Below are 13,853 nucleotides of genomic sequence, written 5' to 3'. Positions count from 1 at the left end.
TTTTTCGGGCGAAAGATAGTAAACCTCTCCTTAAAGTCCACTAAAATGTGCCTGAACACTTCTGATCAGATAGTGTACTTCCTGGCGGAGGGCGACAGCTGTGACTGGTAGTGGACACGGCGAGGACTATTACTCACCTGCGGATGATGTTGCTCTGGACCTGTGCGTCGCGGAGTGCGTGGCAGCGGGTGCTCAGGATGAGCCGGTTGGCCTTCTGGACCTCGGTCTCGCTCTCCTGGCGCAGCTCGAACGCGTGTTTCAGCAGCGTAGTCGCTCTCTTGCGAGCATCTCTCTCCAGCTGGAATACGGAGAGGCACCGTCTCATCGAGAGGAACTCGCCTCGACGTCATCTACATCTTTTCTACACTACTGGCCATTAAAATTGCTACACCACGAAGATGACGTGCTGCAGACGCGAAATTTAACCGACAGGAAGAAGATGCTGTGATATGCAAATCAATAGCTTTTCAGAGCATTCACACAAGGTTGTCGCCGGTGGCAACACCTACAACGTGCTGACATGAGGAAAGTTTCCAATCGATTTCTCATACACAAACAGCAGTTGACCGGCGTTGCCTGGCGAAACATTGTTGTGATGCCTCGTGTAAGGAGGAGAAATGCGTACCATCACGTTTCCGACTTTGATAAAGGTCGGACTGTAGCCTATCGCGATTGCTGTTTATCGTATCGCGACATTGCTGCTCGCGTTGTTGGAGATCCAATGACTGTTAGCAGAATATGGAATCGGTGGGTTCAGGAGGGTAATACGGAACGCCGTGCTGGATCCCAACGGCCTCGTATCACTAGCAGTTGAGATGACTAGCTTCTTATCCGCATGGCTGTAACGGATCATGCAGCCACGTCTCGATCCATGAGTCAACAGATGGGGACGTTTGCAAGACAACAATCATCTGCACGAACAGTTCGACGACGTTTGCAGCCGCGTGGGATTAGCCGAGCGGTCTAGGGCGCTGCAGTCATGGACTGTGCGGCTGGTCCCGGCGGAGGTTCGAGTCCTCCCTCGGGCATGGGCGTATGTGTTTATCCTTAGGATAATTTAGGTTAAGTAGTGTGTAAGCTTAGGGACTCATGACCTTAGCAGTTAAGTCCCATAAGTTTTCACACACATTTGAACATTTGAACGACGTTTGGAGCAGCAGGGACTATCAGCTCGGAGACCATGGCTGCGGTTACCCTTGACGCTGCATCACAGACAGGAGCGCCTACGATGGTGTATGCAACGACGAACCTGGGTGCACGAATGGCAAAACGTCGTTTTTTCGGATGAAGCCAGGTTCTGTTTACAGCATCATGATGGTCGCATCCGTGTTTGGCGACATCGTGGTAAACGCACAATGGAAGCGTGTATTCGTCATCGCCATACTGGCGTATCACCCGGAGTGATTTTAAGGGGTGCCACTGGTTACACGTCTCGGTCACCTCTTGTTCGCATTGACGGCACTTTGAACAGTGGACGTTACGTTTCAGATGTGTTGTGACCTGTGGCTCTACCCTTCATTCGATCCCTGCGAAGCCCTACATTTCAGCAGGATAATGCACGACCGCATGTTGCAGGTCCTGTACGGGCCTCCCTGGATAAAGAAAATGTTCGACTGCTGCCCTGGCCAGCACATTCTCCAGATCTCTCACCAATTGACAACGTCTGGTCAATGGTGGCCGAGCAACTGGCTCGTCACAATACGCCTGTCACTACTCTTGATGAACTGTGGTATCGTGTAGAAGCAGCATGGGCAGCTGTACTTGTACACGCCATCGAAGCTCTGTTTGACTCAATGCCCAGGCGTATCAACACCGTTATTACGGCCAGCGGTGGTTGTTCTGGGTACTGATTTCTCAGGATCTATGCACCCAAATTGCGTGAAAGTGTAATCACATGTCAGTTCTAGTATAATATATTTGTCCAATGAATACCCGTTTATCATCTGCATTTCTTCTTGGTGTAGCAATTTTAATGGTCAGTAGTGTAGTTTTCGTAAGCAGAAGATGAAGAATATTTCCTGTTTTACATTCTCATATTTAGTCTGCATTTCGGAGGACATATCGTACCAGGGGAAAAATTTCTGTTTATACGCCAGTTTACGTGCCCTAATCTATCTTATATTTTTCCTATGACCAGTACGTCAGATATACGAGGTGGTTGCACAGTAGTTGTACAGCATCATGGAATACAACTTTTCCCAACTTGTCCATCATTCACAGCCTGGAATAAAAAGTGAAATTCCCAGACATGGTCGGATGTCAGTGTAACGTCGTACAGATACATACCATCAGCGGCTATGTAAACGATTAGAGCTGCAATTCTCTGTGGCGGTTAGAACGCCCACGAAATTCCGTTAATGTTGTTAATGTTAGGTGCTGTTACGATTCTGGTAAGGTACATAAGAGTCGTGAACAGCATCAGATGTTGAGTGATCACTGTGGACGGCACAGAGATGCCACATATTCGTGTGAGACAGCATTATTAGCACCTGGCACAGTTGAGACTAGCCTCATTGTGGATCTCCCTTTGGTCAGTTGTTCGAGTCGCGCAATATCGAGATTTGAGGGGCATTTGCATGTGACAGGAGTTCACTGCTGGACTGCATGGGAATCTGAGGACAGACAGAGTCGTCAACGAACTTCCGTTCGAACACGTGTGACCACGACTATGGAGGAATATTGTACTGTGAGCCAAGCAAATCGTTACCGCTTCACATCCGTACCTGTCCCCGTGAACAAGTAATGGACTCCCCATAACGTTCTGTGTCATCCCGCACTATTTATCGGAGATTAGTAGTAGACTGACTCGGGAATTACAGTCTCAAGCATTGGCTGGCGTCTACACTGCAATACAAACTGCTGTGTTTGGAGTTGGATGGTTGATTTAGGGGTGGGGACCAAACAGCGAGGTCATCGGTCCCATCGGATTAGGGAAGGATGGGGAAGAAGGTCGGCCGTACCCTTTCAAAGGAAGCGTCCCGGGATTTGCCTGAAGCGACTTAGGGAAATCACAAAAAACCCAAATCAGGATGGTCGGATATGGGTTTGAACCGTCGTCCTCCCGAATGCGAGTCCAGTGTGCTAACCACTGCGACACCTCGTCCAGTTGTGTTGGAGTGGTTTCGCGACCCAGAAGCATTCACAGTTGATGAATGTCGGCGCATTGTGTACCGCGATGAACTGCGGTTCTGCTCTATCCCAGATGACCACCTTCGGTCAGTATGGCAGCGATCTGGGGAGAGGTCCCATTCTTACAATCTTTTGGGAGAGACACGGCGTTGTTGCTCATGGTGTGTTGGTGTTGGGAGTCGCCGTGTATGATTTCAGGAGACTGCTGGTAGTGACTGAGGGAACTCTGATGGCACAAGAGTGTTTCACAGAGATCCCGCGGTCTCGTGTGTTCCCTCTTATGCGACAATATTGTGATGGAGTTTTTCACGTGACACATGTCTCTACGAACTGTCTGCATGATGCTGAGGTACTACCATGACTACCAAAATCCCCGGATCTGTGCACGATAGAAACGTGTGGGACCATCTCCGCCCCCTTACCAGTAACCAGGACACCAAGAACTAGTTACAACAGTTTCGGGGCAATTCGTCTCAGGGAAGGATGCAACGGCTTAATGTCACCATTTGTAACCGAACCAGTGAATGCGTTGAGGCCAGATGGGGCGTGACGTCATACCGATAAGTGGTCTCATACTATCAAGTTCTTTGTAAATATGACTAGCCTTCTTAATCATTGAAATAACACCACATACCATCACTACCCCTGAAGTTAGGATAATATGGCCTACATAGTGTTTTGAATGTTAATTAAAGGGGTATTAATCGTACTGTCTGAGTTGCAATTTATCCACACAAAGAGTAAAGTGTTTACTGTATCGCAATCTTTGTGAGCCCAACTTGTACATCTAAAGCAGTGAACCCATTTTTGATTTCCTGTTGGTTTGGTGGTATCGTTTCAAACAGTAAATGCCAGGCAATTTCCATCCTCTTCACAAGACTACTGCTAATTGTCAGAGAAAGGAAGAAGAACTGGATGGGACATTCATTGAGATGGGATTCCTTTTAATAGACGCATTAGAAGGACTAGTTTATGACGGGAGATAGAGAGAAAGAAGATACAAGATGACAGACAACATAAAGGAAAGCAGAAATTACGGGACATAAAGAGGATATCAGAAGACAGGAGAGTAGAGAGAGCTACCACGTGAAAACCTGCCCATGGGCAGAACACTAATGACGACATCACAATCAGGCCTTTCCACATTTTTCCTTGTTCTTGCTTTTAGCAATTTCTTGACCTTATCAGTTCTTGCTCTCGTAGAATTAATTCTTTCTGCTTGAGATTCGTTAGGTCCAAACAGTTTTTTAGCAATTTATTCTACTGTGCCGTAATAGTTTTAGATTGCGTTTGCAACCGCTGTTGCCTTAGAGCTTCCTTGACTGGGGCATCAATTAGGATGTCAATACAAAATAGTGCGTAAACGCGCTCCAACAGAAATGCGTAAATGTGCCCCATCGCCACGTCTGAAATAGTTTCTACTCTACAGTAATAATTTTCAGGCTTTCAGATTATACAACAAATGCACCTTATAAAGTAGAATAATCTCTGTAAACAAACATACATTTATCTAGAATGAGAAAGGCAAAGGTCCCGAGTTCGAGTCTCGGTCGGGCACACAGTTTTAATCTGCCAGGAAGTTTCATATCAGCGCACACTCCGCTGCAGAGTGAAAATCTCATTCTGGAAACATCCCCCAGGCTGTGGCTAAGCCATGTCTCCGCAATATCCTTTCTTTCAGGAGTGCTAGTTCTGCAAGTTTCGCAGGAGAGCTTCTGTAAAGTTTGGAAGGTAGGAGACGAGGTACTGGCAGAAGTAAAGCTGTGAGTAGCGGCCGTGAGTCGTGCTTCGGTAGCTCAGTTCGTAGAGCACTTGCCCGCGAAAGGCAAAGGTCCCGAGTTCGAGTCTCGGTCGGGCACACAGTTTTAATCTGCCAGGAAGTTTCATATCAGCGCACACTCCGCTGCAGAGTGAAATTCTCATTCTGGAAACCCCCCAGGCTGTGGCTAAGCCATGTCTCCGCAATATCCTTTCTTTCAGGAGTGCTAGTTCTGCAAGGTTCGCAGGAGAGCTTCTGTAAAGTTTGGAAGGTAGGAGACGAGGTACTGGCAGAAGTAAAGCTGTGAGTAGCGGCCGTGAGTCGTGCTTCGGTAGCTCAGTTCGTAGAGCACTTGCCCGCGAAAGGCAAAGGTCCTGAGTTCGAGTCACGGTCGGGCACACAGTTTTAATCTGCCAGGAAGTTTCATACATTTATCTATTCTCAACTCTAAAAGGCGTGCACCCTACGAGCTTCGATGTGTGGGTAACTAAATTTACTCACCTTTTTCGAGCTAAGACTTTCACTCAACTGGTCCCGTGAAATTTGTGAGAGCCCTCTGAAGATGGAAATACTAATATTTCAAAGCCGGTGGCGCTCTATCAAGAATGATTCCCGAAGAAAGTGCTCTCCGTAAACGTGCCCCGTGTGTAAACTTGCTCCCGTCTCCCTTACTGTATTCTAAAATTTGACGATCCAGTCACATATTTTCGAAGACATTCCGTGTGATCGTATATTGGTACGCAGTCGACGATGTAGTACAGCCCAGGATGCCTTTCGGAAATTAGGAACACGAAAATTTACCTGTTGACTTGCATCTGCCGCTTGCGAGATATAGTGTATGAAAATCCACACAACAGTCTTCTTTTCATGATCCTTTCTGATTCTTTCAGATGAACTTATTTTCCTTGCGTACAGCATTAGCTTTAAGATACTAGAGATAGAAACGTAGCTTAAATGCTTCAGCGTACCCCATTGGTACAATAAAATGTGAAGCGACAATGTGAAATGCCAGATTATTAATTGCTGAGAGAACTTCTAGATAGGTATAAATTTCGTTGTCGAAAGAAGTACCTTGCAAGCTTATCATCGGAACATTCTTGTGTGCTGCTTATCTGTTTGGAAATCTGTTTATAGCTGATTGTAGATACTGAACGTTTTCAGAAAAGAGCTGCGCGGTTCATTTCAGAGTTATGACTAGCATGAGAGAAGCTTTATAGCATTTGTGGGTTTAGGAAAAGTTGCTGACGATGTTGACTCGACACGATCTTTGAAACCCTGAAAGTAGGAGGGATAAAATAGAGGGAGCGAAAGATTATCTACAATTTGGAGAGAAATGACACTGCAGTAATAAGTGTCGAAGAACATGAAAGAGAAGTTGTATCTGAGTCATAAGTGTTGATGGACGTGAAATGGAAGCTGTATTTGAGAAATGAATGAGACTGGGTTATAACCAATCCTCCATGTTATTTTGTCTGTACAGTGAGCGAGCTAAGGAGAGACCAAAGAGAAATTTGAAAAGGAAGTCGATGTTCAGAATGAAGAAAAAACTTGGTGATGGGAATGAATAGTGATTTGAAATATAGGATAAACATAAAAAGTACAAGAAGAGTAATGGAATGTAGTTGAATTAAATCAGGCGATTCTGAGGGAACTAGAGTAGAAAAAGAGACACTAAAATTGTAGAAAAATAACAGATGATGTCCCAAGTAGAGAAGACGTAAAATACAGACTGGTAACAATGAGAGAAGCATTTCTGAAGAAAAGAAATTTCTTAATATCCAATAAAAATTTAAATGATAACACATCTTATCTGAAGGTATTTGTCTGGAATGTAGCCTTGAAAGAGGAGAAACGTGGACGTAAAACATTTCAGATAAGAAAAGAATAAAAGCTTTTGAAATGTGACTGTTGATATTCTTTCCGGGATGTGAGGTCGTGGTCCAAGAACTTTTCTGCTCCTTACGTTTCGTCCAGAACTGCGCTGGACTTCCTCAGAGGCGCTGCTCCGCTGAGTCTTGCCGACTCGGCAAGTCGGCAAGCCTCAGCGGAGCAGCGCCTCTGAGGAAGTCCAGCGCAGTTCTGGACGAAACGTAAGGAGCAGAAAAGTTCTTGGACCACGACCTCACATCCCGGAAAGAATATCAACAGCCATGTCACCCGGTCGTGAAAGCCTTCATTCTACTTTTGAAATGTGATGTTTCGGGAGGCTGCTGAAAATGAGAAGCGTAGAGCGTGTAACTAATGAGAAGCTACTTAACCGAATTGGGAAAAAATATAGCCGGTTGGTGAGGCCGAGCGGTTCTAGGCGCGTCAGTCTGGAACCGCGCGATCGCTGCGGTCGCAGGTTCGAATCCTGCCTCGGGCATGGATGTGTGTGGTGTCCTTAGGTTAGTTAGGTTTAAGTAGTTCTAAGTTCTAGGGGACTGATGACCTCAGATGTTAAGTCCCATAGTGCTCAGAGCCATTTGAACCATTTTGAACCATTTGAACCATTTTTTTGAAAAAATATATTTATGGCACAACTTGACTAATACAAGGGGTGAGTTGATAGAAAACTTACTGAAGCATCAGGGAATCGTCAAATTCGTAATAGAGGTAAAAATTGTAGAGGGAGTCCAAGGCTTGACTACAGTGAGTAGGTGAAATTGTAAAGAAGATTGTAGTAGATATGCGGGGATGAAGATGCTTGAACAGGATATACTAGTGTGGAGAATTGCATCAAACCAGTCTTCAGACCAAAGACCCCAAGAACAACAACAACAACGATATCGACGACAACAAACTCCTCTCAGATGTCGTGTAGCACACAGAGAACTAGTGTTAAAGCGCGTAAAACCCTAGTTCCCGTGACCATCTGAGACCATATTAAGTCCCACGTTTATCCCCCTCGTACGAATATGTTACATCAAGCTGATCGCTTGTGTTCCTACCTGCCACACGGGAACATTCATCCAGTGCCTACTAGCATCTTCCCCTTAGGGACAGAGAAATGTACACTCCTGGAAATTGAAATAAGAACACCGTGAATTCATTGTCCCAGGAAGGGGAAACTTTATTGACAAATTCCTGGGGTCAGATACATCACATGATCACACTGACAGAACCACAGGCACATAGACACAGGCAACAGAGCATGCACAATGTCGGCACTAGTACAGTGTATATCCACCTTTCGCAGCAATGCAGGCTGCTATTCTCCCATGGAGACGATCGTAGAGATGCTGGATGTAGTCCTGTGGAACGGCTTGCCATGCCATTTCCACCTGGCGCCTCAGTTGGACCAGCGTTCGTGCTGGACGTGCAGACCGCGTGAGACGACGCTTCATCCAGTCCCAAACATGCTCAATGGGGGACAGATCCGGAGATCTTGCTGGCCAGGGTAGTTGACTTACACCTTCTAGAGCACATTGGGTGGCACGGGATACATGCGGACGTGCATTGTCCTGTTGGAACAGCAAGTTCCCTTGCCGGTCTAGGAATGGTAGAACGATGGGTTCGATGACGGTTTGGATGTACCGTGCACTATTCAGTGTCCCCTCGACGATCACCAGTGGTGTAGGGCCAGTGTAGGAGATCGCTCCCCACACCATGATGCCGCGTGTCGGCCCTGTGTGCCTCGGTCGTATGCAGTCCTGATTGTGGCGCTCACCTGCACGGCGCCAAACACGCATACGACCATCATTGGCACCAAGGCAGAAGCGACTCTCATCGCTGAAGACGACACGTCTCCATTCGTCCCTTCATTCACGCCTGTCGCAACACCACTGGAGGCGGGCTGCACGATGTTGGGGCGTGAGCGGAAGACGGCCTAACGGTGTGCGGGACCGTAGCCCAGCTTCATGGAGACGGTTGCGAATGGTCCTCGCCGATACCCCAGGAGCAACAGTGTCCCTAATTTGCTGGGAAGTGGCGGTGCGGTCCCCTACGGCACTGCGTAGGATCCTACGGTCTTGGCGTGCATCCGTGCGTCGCTGCGGTCCGGTCCCAGGTCGACGGGCATGTGCACCTTCCGCCGACCACTGGCGACAACATCGATGTACTGTGGAGACCTCACGCCCCACGTGTTGAGCAATTCGGCGGTACGTCCACCCGGCCTCCCGCATGCCCACTATACGCCCTCGCTCAAAGTCCGTCAACTGCACATACGGTTCACGTCCACGCTGTCGCGGCATGCTACCAGTGTTAAAGACTGCGATGGAGCTCCGTATGCCACGGCAAACTGGCTGACACAGACGGCGGCGGTGCACAAATGCTGCGCAGCTAGCGCCATTCGACGGCCAACACCGCGGTTCCTGGTGTGTCCGCTGTGCCGTGCGTGTGATCATTGCTTGTACAGCCCTCCCGCAGTGTCCGGAGCAAATATGGTGGGTCTGACACACCGGTGTCAATGTGTTCTTTTTTCCATTTCCAAGAGTGTATATTCATTGTTTCCAATAGGACCTTTGCAGTCACAAAGTATAACTAAGTTATACTAGGTAGTCATCATTTAATTTGGGCTATTTGGTGACAATTTATATGGATGAATTATGAGAAATAGGTTCAAAATTTGCTTTACACTCGTGGAAAAATAAAAACTCGCATGGAATCATTCATACATCCCCCCCAACAGTGTCGATCGACCCTAAATAAAAGATGTAACTATTATCGGCTGGCAGCAATGTGTGGGTTCTTGGACCCGATTACAGAGATACTGTATGAAACTGCGATGACAGCTACGGTTCTGTGACTTCAATCATCAGACTTATTTGTCGTAGGCTGTATGTCTTTGGAGTAATCAATAGTTGCACAAATGTGAATACCAGAATTGTTAATTAAACAAGCTACTGGTATCATTCTAACTATGCGAATACTCTTAATCCACCAGAGTCAAGTCATCAGTGTGTAACAGCCAGTGTCTTTTAGTTACATACTATTCATATGTACACTCATTTCTTAGCTGTAGAATTCTTTCCTAGGGAACAAATGCAAAAAAATGTGTAGAGACTTTTCAAACTAATGGAAAGGTCCACAGGAATAATAACTAAAAATAGCAGTCAGGCTCATTGTATAGATTTGTTCAAAGCAATAAGGATTTTAAATACACTGTGTGAGAATATTTGCCAGTTATACACATCGAAAATAATTACTTCACAAACGGCTCTCTCCATGATAATGGAACAAAATCTAGTTTGAAATTACATTTCCCAAAAAAGAATTAACACAAAAAGCAAAAGAGCTTTTTTATAAAGGAATAAAATTGCGCAGTAAGTTGTTAAAGAAGATAAAAGAGGTTATTGAAACAGACTTATTTAAAGAGGCGGTTAAATGTCCCTCTCAAGTAATACGTTCTGTGCAATTAAGGATTATTTAGGTTAAACAGAATAAGTGTTTGGTTAAAAAAAAAGTAACACAAGTAGGTTATAATAATAAAACATCTCCATCATTTCACAACACACTTTCACACTATACTATTCTAGAGGAAGGTATTATAATATTCTTTTTTCTTCTCTTGGAAACCTGACACTAAAGCTCTGTATTGTACTACGATTTTACCCTCTTTCTGAGCCAAATATCTCTATGCTTTGGAGGTATGCTGACTCATTTGCTTAGGCGAGCAAATGGGAATTTCCGGCACACAAAATGAAATTCAGGCATCTTCACCGCGACCCTGATGTCAGCTGATGAGTGTTTGTAGAATATATTATGAAATAATGTGTCTATATAGGCTGTGTGCGGTGATCGGTATTGAGAACATTGTAGCATTAGCTGTCTACATTAGTAAATAACTTCTTAGTAATACAGTTTTATATACGAGGGTAATCCCAAAAGTAAGGTCTCCTATTTTTTTATAAGTACAGAACTCTGTTTGTGTGACAGTTGGTCACACTGTTATGAAGAGAGCTTCACGCTCTGTGTGTAAACATGCGCACACCGCGCTGAGGCGCTCAGTCTTGGCTTGGCAGCCGTTGAGAATGGAGCTCCTGTGGGATGTTACCGCCAAGTGCGAATTGCGCGCAGTTATTCGGTTTTTGAACGCATAGGGCACTGCGCCGATCGAAATCCATCACCAATTGACGGAAGTGTATGGTGAGTCTTGCATGGATGTCAAAAATGTTCGTAAGTGGAGTAGAGAGTTTGCAGCTGGTCGGACCGAAATTCACGACGAACAAAGGAGCGGGAGAGCGTTAATTTCTGAGGAGACAGTGTTGAAGGTTGAGCAAAGCATGCGTGAAGATCGGCGGATCACCCTGGATGATCTATGCACGTTGGTTTCTGAGGTTTCCCGAAGTACCGCTCACAGAATGTTAACGGAAACATTGAACTACCGGAAGGTGCACGCAAGATGGGTGCCGCGCATGCTGAATGAGGACAACATGCGGCAACGAGTTGATGCTTCCCGCGCGTTTCTTCATCGCCTTGCAGCCGAACAGGACAACTTTCTGGACTCAATTGTCACGGGTGACGAAACCTGGGCATACGACTTTACACCTGAGATCAAGCAACAATCACGCCAGTGGCCGTATCCTTCTTCGCCAAAGCCGCGGAAATTCAAACAAACACAGTCAGCCGGTAAAGTCATGACAACCGTTTTTTGGGATCGGAAAAGGGTATTGTTGGTCGACTTTATGCCCGCTGGGACCACAATTAACGCTGACAGGTACTGTGAGACTCTTACAAAAATCAAGCGGGCAATTCAGAACCGGAGGAGAGGAATGTTGAGCAAGGGCGTACACATTCTCCATGACAACGCTCGCCCACACATCGCTCGGCAAACCATTGCTCTCCTGCTACAGTTTCAGTGGAACATAATCACCCATCCACCCTATAGTCCTGACTTGGCGCCCAGTGACTATTACCTGTTCCCTAGGTTAAAAGAACATTTGGCCGCAAAGCGATTCAGCTCCGACGACGAAGTGAAAGAAGAGTTTCATAACCTTCTGAACAGCATGGCGGCGAGCTGGTATGACATGGGCATACAAAAACTGCCACAGCTAAACGTTCAGGTTGTAAACTGATGTAAACCATTGTAGAAATGAACAGGTCTATGTACTTATTAAAAAATAGGAGACCTTACTTTTGGGATTACACAAGCGATAAGCCGTCTGAAGTTGCGCTGTTTCAAACAGACTGGATTTGTATTTGGGGGGGGTGGAGACTTCAATCTGCATCGGACTATCCTGATTTCGGTTTTTCGTGGTTTCCCTAAATTATTTCAGGCCAGCGCCGGGATGACTTCTACTAGACCACTGCCTAGTGCCTATTCCAGGTTTGTGAAACCAAGCTCTAAATTTGCATACGTTTACATACACATATACATGAATTATGTTGAAACTTCCTGGCAGATTAAAACTGTGTGCCGGACCGAGACTCGAACTCGGGACCTTTGCCGTTAGCGGGCAAGTGCTCTACCAACTGAGCTACCCAAGCACAACTCACGGCCCGTCCTCACAGCCTTACTTCTGCCAGTACCTCGTCTCCTACCTTCCAAACTTTACGGAAGCTCTCCTGCTAACCTTGCAGAACTAGCACTCCTGAAAGAAAGGATATTGCGGAGACATGGCTTAGCCACAGCCTGGGGGATGTTTCCAGAATGAGATTTTCACTCTGCAGCGGAATGTGCGCTGATATGAAACTTCCTGGAAGATTAAAACTGTGTGCCGGACGGAGACTCGAACTCGGGACCTTTGCCGTTCGCGGGCAAGTGCTCTACCAACTGAGCTACCCAAGCACGACTCACGCCCCGTCCTCACAGCCTTACTTCTGCCAGTACCTCGTCTCCTACCTTCCAAACTTTACGGAAGCTCTCCTGCTAACCTTGCAGAACTAGTACTCCTGAAAGAAAAGATATTGCGGAGACATGGCTTAGCCACAGCCTGGGGGACGTTTCCAGAAATCTCATTCTGATTCATGAATTATGATTTTTGTTGTTCTTAAACGACATGTCGAGTACTCTTGCAAACTCAGCAGACTCACGTCGTTGAGCTTGCGGTCCTGCTGGCGCTGCTGCTCCCACTCCTTCATCTGGTCCTTCCTCGCCTGGCTCTCGTTCAGCAGTTTCTCCTTCATCTGTTCCTTCTCGTCCAACAGCGCCTTCCTCTCCTCGAGCGTCAGCACCTACAACCGTATACGTGTTCAAATTTTGCGTTGTGAACAGTTTTATTTAATAACTTCACTGAAATTTAGCTATCTGTGTCTTACCAGACACGGATTGTCTTGCTTTCTTTGCCGCAAAGGAAATTTATTATCGTAGTTAAGCGTTATTCTGTAGACTTATAATAAACCAGTTTCTTTTTTCCTACGAAAACCTTGTGTCATTCCTAAATAACGAAACAATTCATGTATTCCTCTCTCTGCAGATGGCAGACATACCTTGGCCTGGGCCCGCAGCCTCTGGAAGTCTCCAGCATGCATCAGCGGCGCCTCGGGGGAGCTCTTGGCCCTGGGCACGGTGATCTCACGGACGTAGTCTGGAGTCACGATGCGCATCTTCTCCAGCTTCAGAACTCCGGGCTGTGGGACGTCCAGCTGTTCCGCCTGAGCGCCGCCTTCTTTCTCCTTCTGCCCACCTTCTTCTTTCTTTGGACAAACTTCATCTTCCGCTGTAACGCCCATCGTACCTGTGAACAAGAGATCGTTCTGCTGTGTTTTCGCCTACCTACATGTCTAGCTCTTCTGCTTCGCTGGGCTTGGTTAATTAGTCTGTGACTATGTGCACCTAACAGATTGGAATAAGTTGTCAATTCCTATGTACACTACTGGCCATTAAAATTGCTACACCACGAAGATGATGTGCTACAGACAGGAAGAAGATGCTGTGATATGCAAATCATTAGCTTTTCAGAGGATTCACACAAGGTTGGCGCCGGTGGCGACACCTACAGTGTGCTGACATGAGGAAAGTTTCCAACCGATTTCTCATACACAAACAGCAGTTGACCGGCGTTGCCTGGTGAAACGTTGTGATGCCTCGTGTAAGGAGGAGAAA

General features: G+C 46.4%; 1 protein-coding gene across 1 annotated transcript in view; it reads right to left on the bottom strand.

Annotated features, from left to right (window-relative positions):
* Nucleotides 1–13,480, bottom strand: part of LOC126092819 (cilia- and flagella-associated protein 45-like) — a 134,300-nt gene extending 120,820 nt beyond the window's left edge. Inside the window, exons 1-3 of the mRNA XM_049908548.1 lie at nucleotides 13,238–13,480; nucleotides 12,842–12,982; nucleotides 138–298 (exon numbers count right to left, since the gene is read on the bottom strand). Coding sequence (XP_049764505.1) covers nucleotides 138–298; nucleotides 12,842–12,982; nucleotides 13,238–13,480 — 545 coding nt within the window. The remainder of the gene's footprint in view (nucleotides 1–137; nucleotides 299–12,841; nucleotides 12,983–13,237) is intronic.
* Between the last annotated feature and the right edge of the window lie 373 nt (nucleotides 13,481–13,853).

Source organism: Schistocerca cancellata, chromosome 7, assembly GCF_023864275.1.
Source record: "Schistocerca cancellata isolate TAMUIC-IGC-003103 chromosome 7, iqSchCanc2.1, whole genome shotgun sequence".
Lineage (NCBI taxonomy): Eukaryota > Metazoa > Arthropoda > Insecta > Orthoptera > Acrididae > Schistocerca > Schistocerca cancellata.
The sequence above is the reverse complement of the archived record's forward strand: the minus strand, read 5'-3'. Positions and strand labels throughout refer to the sequence as shown.